Here is a 6,698-nt window from a genome sequence, read left to right as displayed (position 1 = left end):
ATAGCAAGGAGGGGAGTGACTGACTTTTCAATCTAGGAGCAGAGGTCCCTAGGACCATCAAGGGAGAAGAGCAGAGAGCGGGACCCTACCCAGAGAAGCAGTGATGCCTGAAATGGAGCCAGAGATGATGATGTGGAGCTATGGAGCAGCTGGAGACTCTAGACCCAGAGAGGAAGAGCGACTATGCACTAAAGACCTGGGGGGCACGGGGGAAAGATTGCATGGAGGGGATTGTAACCATGGCAATGAGACGATATACGATAAAATGAATATAAAACTAATGTTCTCTCATGTATACTATCACATAATTCACAATAAATCATTAAAGAAAAAAAAAAAAGAGTGAATAGAAGCAAATACTGTTTAACTGATGGTGCATGGAGGGGATTATTATAATCATTACATAAAACAAAATATGATAGAATGCAAAACCAATGTTCTCCCATGTCAACTATCACTCAATTCACAATAAAAGCTTAAAAAAAAAAGAAAAGTAGGGACACTAATACCTGGCAAAACAAAAAAAACCTATCAAACATTACAAAAAACACAACTAGTAGAAAACAAAATAGATAACTGGGGCCTCCTGAAAATTAGTAGCTTCTGTACGTCAAAAGAATTCACACAGAGTAAAAGGCAGGGGGGTCCACAGATTGGGAAAATAATTTTTGCAACAACGTTATCAGACAAGAGACTAATATCTATATTTTATTAAAAAAAAAAAAACTACAACACCTCCAAGAAAAAGATAAACCAATTAGAAAATGGGCACAGGACATGAACAGACACTTCGCCAAAGGAGATAACCAAGCAGCCAATAAACATATAAAGAAATGTTCATGATCATTAATCATTAGAGAGATGCAAATCAAAAGAACAATGAGATATCATCTCACATCAACACTAACAGCAAAGTTCAGAGAGACTGGGAATCTCCTACATTGATGGTGGAACTGTAAAATGATTCCACCACTTCGGAAAATGGAATGGCACTTCCTCAGAAAGTTAGAAATACACTTGTTAAGTGCCGTCGAGTCGGTTCCGACCCATAGCAACTCTGCATAGGGTTTCCGAAGAGCAGCTGGTGAGCTTGAACCACATACCTTGCAGTTCAATCAGCTTTGCAGTCTGGTGCATTAACCCACAGCACCACAACCAGGACTCCATATAAATATCCCAAAAGAGTTTGAACAAGGACATTTGTATGTGAATATTTACCTTTCTTTCAAATACAACTATGAATGTGGTAAAGCATAATGATAAAAACTTCCTAGGTATTATCAAATATCTTAAGGCAATGAGTTGAGGGGCCTGGGGGCTCCTCCACTTATTAAATGTGTAATTTTAGACAAGTTAACTTAACTTGGTGTGGTGCTACAGGATCAACACTTAAACCCATGAACCAGAAGGCCAGCAGTTCAAACCCACAAGCTGCTCCTGGGGCACTCTATACAGGGTTGCTATGAGTCAGAACCTACTCAAAAGCACTTAACAGCAAACAATAATCTCTTCAGGCCTAGTCTCTTCATTTGTACAAAGGGTATTGGAGTGTCTTCATCATACAGAGTTCCCTTAGAGTTGCTGTAAGGATTTAAAAGTAATTTTAAAAAACCCGAGGGAGGGAAGGGTGTACTTGGAACAAAATAAATGCTCAGTGAATGTTAGCTATTAATACTGCTAAGTACTGTCAACTGTATCTTTTTTAACTAATAAAAATCTCTTCAAATTCAAGGCTTTAAATTTTCACCACCTTAAAACTTAATAAAATAAAATAAAAACTTGCTAAGCCCAATTTCTATACATTGTTTAGTGGGAAGAAAAACAAAATAAAACACTATGTGATGGATCTCAAGGTCATAATTTGTGGTTTTCTCTTTTGAGTTGTGAATACACACCAGGATCCTTTCCCTCAAATTTATTAACTCTCGACCAAGTGGAGAAGTTAGTCTTCCCTTTGCTGGAACATATCTTGAGTGACAGGCAGGCATACCAGGGATGCCTCTCACATTTTTTATGACTTTGAGAAGCTCACTTGGCCAATTCTAACAAAAATGTTTCCAGAGGAAAAACTTACCTTTTTAAAAGTTTTTTTCCCCTAAATTTGTTGAAAGTACACCTTCATTATTGACAGCTAATTAAAATTTGAATCTTAAACCCATGAACCAGAATGCCTCCCACAAAAATAACATCAAACCAATATAATGTACTCACGGATCAAACTCATGGATAACACTTTCAAATCTCAGGACAGCAAACAGACGAGTAGAAAAAGCTGTGAGACCCAGAGAATTAATATTTTAATGGAATCAGAAATTAGTCATTGAAAATATAAAATGATTGCAGAATAAAGTATTACTCTATCCCTCCCTACAAAGAGGAAAACAAAAGAACTTCACTTTCCACCAACAACGACATTTATATTTTCCACCTAGTACAAGGTAAGTCAGGCAAAACTATAGGTATGACTCATGAAGAGCCAGGAAATCAATCAGTTAAATTCTCAAGAGATTTTCAAATATACTAATAAGTAAGGTAGGGGTCTAAATTGAGGACAATAATCCTTTAAAGAATTAAGTATGCAAAGATCCTCAGACATCTTTCAGCCTTTTGAAAAAACAGAATTAGCATAGCATGTCTTCTATTCTCTTCCAAGTGATTAGTGGTCTTGACTTTAACATTTCTTGTACTTTTATTTTAATTTAATAAAAATTATACATGAGGAGTGGTAAAAACAAAGCATATTAACCTATTTAAAAACAAGGTGTTTTTTAAACAGTCCTCCTTATCTAATTCAAGATATCCTTCTTCCCTTCCTGAAAGAGACAGAGGTCTAGGTGCACACTTACATAATACAGCAGCCATGGACAGAATGAGAAGCTTCAGAAGTGTGTCCTGCTTCTCATAGGACAACCGCAAAAATCCCAGCTTAGTCATCTTGACATCAATGGATGGCAACAGATGACTCTGAAATAGCTACAAAGGAAAAGTCAAAATGGCAGTATACTGAATACCTTCTAATTACCTAATTAACTTTAATCTTTTATGTTGGCAGAGAACTTGAAAAAGATAGGAGCTAGCTAACAGACTGGGAAGATCAGGGCAAACACCTAAGCATTCCTGGGGATGTTGTAAGACAAGCACTGCACAACTAACCACATAGTCAGTGTTTCAAACCCACCAGCCTATCCTCACTCCTCAGAAATTCTGTACAGGGTCACTATGAATCTGACCAACTCAAGGGCACTTAATAACAACAAGAAGCATTGCCTTGAGTACAGTTCACTAGCAGGTAGGCAGTCCAAGTCAGATTCATGCAGTGAGAAATCAGAATCCACCACTCAAAATTCTGTTTCCAACTCCCTCACAACTAATATGTATTATAAGCACAACTACCAACAGTAAATATATTACAGTACAATTGTGGCACTATAGGATAAGTACTGGACAGATAACCTCAAGTTTGGGTTCAAACTCATGAGATGGTACAAAAAGAGTACAGAAGAAACAAGAATAGAAAAAAGAGGGTAAAGGGAAGGTGTGCAAAGAAAATGAAAAAGATCAGGAACAGACACATAATAATAAAATGGAGAAAGTAAGCACTTGGAAGAAGCCAGGAATGTATGAAAGAAAGCAGGGAATAAATTTCTAGCAGCACAGTGGTTACGAATTGGACTGCTAACCTCAAAGTCAGCAGTTCAAAACTACCAGCCATTCCACGGGAGAAAGATGAGGCTTTCTGCTCCCGTAAAGATTTGCAGCCTTGGAAACCTTGTGCGGAGTCACTATGAGTCAGAACTGACAATATGGTACTTAACAACATGGGCAAAATATTGAATGATACAAAAAGCATCAAAAGAAGATGTAAGGAGGAGAACAAACAAGATGGCAGATCAGGTGGAAGTGCAGTAAGGAGCTCCGTCAGCAACACAGAATACCCAACCAAGCAGGCTCAGGGAATGGTACCAGAAATCTGAACCACATATAAAGGAATATCTATAAAGTTGGAAGGCTTACAGTTAGGGGAATTTGTAGCAGAACCAAGAAATCCATTGCTTTCTAATTCAAGATGCTCAGCTGCTCCAGGAGCCACCATCTTGGGTGAAACCACGCAGGGGAAGGATCAGACCAGACACGAGCGCCTGACAGAACCACTGAGATAAAGGTGTGGACTTTCTTTTCTTTCAATATCTGTTCATTGGTCCCTTGCTGTCTGCACACCTACATTCTGGTGACTAACTATAGGGGTGCCTGAGTTAGTGGATACCTCAGAGGGTTCTACTACTCATGCGCACAGATCTCCTCAAAATTTAAAGAGACAATTTCCACTTAAAACCAAACAGCCACAGCCGGCCCTGAACTGTTTATAACTAGAAAAAAAGGCCTTAACAGGGATTAGGGAGTGTGACAGGCAGAAAAAAAAGGAAATAGGCTGAAAATTAAATCATAAGTTACATCAAAATGACCAACAGTGGCATCCTGAAATTTCTCAAGGAGAATAGTGAAAAGGGAAGCCCATTTCCTGATCACATCTACCTGGAGACAATCAGAAAGCATAAAGAATACAAATAAACACACCCATCTAAGTATTAAGGCCACAGATAGCCCCTGAATATTCCCAAAAAAACAGAAGCAGATGACCATATCTGCACATGACCATAAACAAGATAAAGTGACTGAGGCAAATGAGCTGGAAGTAGATCTACACTCCATACTGGAAGATGGGCAGGCTTTGGAAATGCCTGAGAAGGAATTCAGAAAAATGATTCTTAAATGTATCAAAACACTACATAATGGACTTCAGAAAAATAAGGAAGAAGTCAGGAAAGCACTACAGGAACAATCAAATAAGATACATACAGCATTGGAAACAATGTAAAACCTACAGAAAGAGGTCCAAACGATTAATAACAGAATATCAGAAATGGACAATACACTGAAAGGGCAAAGGAGTAGAAGTGAAGAGATAGAAGCCAGAACTAGTGAGCTACAAGATAAATTGCTCAACACTACTAAGATAGTAGAAAAAACACAAAAGAGGATAAAAAAATCTGAAGAAGGCCTAAAATTCACATTAGACAACATGAAGAGGAATAACTTAAGAATTATTGGTATTCCAGAACAGGAACAATCACACAAGTCCACAGGGGAGATAGCTGAAGAACTTTAGGAAGAAATTTTTCCTATCCTGAAAAGTAAAAAGATAAGCATTCAAGAAGCTCAACGAACCCCAGGATAGATAGATAGACCCTAAAGGACAGTCACCAAGACTCTCCAAATCAAAGATAAGGGCAGGATCTTGAAAGCACCTAGGGAAAAGAGAAGTATAACATACAAAGGCAAGCAAATCAGATTAAGCTCATATTTCTCAACAGAAACCACGCCAGCAAGAAGGCAATGGAAATATATAAAACCCTGAAAGAAAAAAACTGCTACCCAAGAATCCTCTGCCCAGCAAAGCTGTCAATCTAATACAATGGTGTAATCAAAACATTTCAGGATAAACACAAACTAAGGGATTTTGCCAAAATCAACCCGGCTATGAAAAACATCCTAAAGGAAGTTCTGTGGACTGAGAACCAACAAGAACAGACAACAACTACAGAATGACATACATGGCAGCATCACCCTGAACTCAATCGACAAATGGAAGTCAAGAACAGAATAAAATTATAAGAACACATCTGGGAGGTTAGTCTAGGATCAAAACAACTACAATGTGAAAGGTAAACACAGAGGAACCGAGATCCAGGTGGTGGGAAGGTCAGGTAGATTACAGGATAAAATAGACTGTCTTAAATGGAGGGTAGAACTAATGGAATATAAGATAACCACAATGGGGTTGGGGTGGAGGGTTTAGTTTAGGTGTTGAGGAGGGCAATACAAGAAGGAGGGAAGAGATGGAAGAACAAGATAGATAGGGGAACACTGAGATAGGTTTGCATGGCCTAGTGGGACAGAGGTAAACAGTGATGCAAACTCAACCTTGGAACAATACAGGGATACAGGGATCTAGGTACAGCTTGAAGAGGGTAAATAATACTAAAATCCTTGACTGCCTTATGAATATTAGTTTCCCTTGCCTACTATTATAAAATAGGCACTTGAGTAGGATAGAAAAGAATATTGGGAAACATGAATAGAGAAAAGTTGTAGGCCCGTCTTCAGCCTATAACTGATTGGAATACCTTAAAGGGGTTCTACAATTTGCCCAGTGAAATAGGCCTCGTGCAAAGCCTTTACAGAGTATAGGACCTTAGGTGGAATCCTGAGTCCCATCCAGAGCCCATGGACAAGGAAAGCCACAGAGGGCTAGAGCTGAGAGTGAAGCAACCAGCTGATATGAAGTGAGGGAAGATGCACAAGAACACCCAAACTTGCATACACTACCCTTTGTACCTAGCCATGATGGCTCAAGAATCAGAACTCGACTAGCGGAAAATAGAAATTTTAAAAAAAAACAATTTTTTTTTTTTTTTGGATAAAGGAAACAGGGGTAAACTGCTTCAATTAGATGAACCAGACGTATACTCAGGGCGGTGGCATTGTTGTTGTTAGGTGCCATCGAGTCGGAACCGAATCATAGTGACCTTATGCACAGCAGAACAAAACAATGTCCGATCATGGGCCAATCTCACTACTGTTGCCACACTTGAGTCCAACGATGCTGCCACCTGGCCAATCCATCTCGTTGGGGGTCT

At 38.9% G+C, this 6,698-nt stretch overlaps 1 protein-coding gene across 2 annotated transcripts in view; it reads right to left on the bottom strand.

The window, feature by feature from the left end:
- Positions 1-6,698, bottom strand: part of STT3A (STT3A, subunit of the oligosaccharyltransferase complex (catalytic)) — a 79,008-nt gene that overhangs the window by 62,855 nt on the left and 9,455 nt on the right. Inside the window, exons 4-5 of one of the 2 annotated variants that reach the window (XM_006867662.1) lie at positions 2,847-2,962; positions 2,212-2,272 (exon numbers count right to left, since the gene is read on the bottom strand). In XM_006867662.1, coding sequence (XP_006867724.1) covers positions 2,212-2,272; positions 2,847-2,934 — 149 coding nt within the window. In that variant the 5' untranslated portion in view covers positions 2,935-2,962. The remainder of the gene's footprint in view (positions 1-2,211; positions 2,273-2,846; positions 2,963-6,698) is intronic. The other variant, XM_006867663.1, reaches the window with a different exon arrangement.

Source organism: Chrysochloris asiatica, unplaced genomic scaffold (assembly GCF_000296735.1).
Source record: "Chrysochloris asiatica unplaced genomic scaffold, ChrAsi1.0 scaffold00107, whole genome shotgun sequence".
In the NCBI taxonomy this organism is placed as follows: domain Eukaryota; kingdom Metazoa; phylum Chordata; class Mammalia; order Afrosoricida; family Chrysochloridae; genus Chrysochloris; species Chrysochloris asiatica.
Note: the sequence above shows the minus strand (reverse complement) of the source record. Positions and strands in the feature narration are given on the sequence as shown.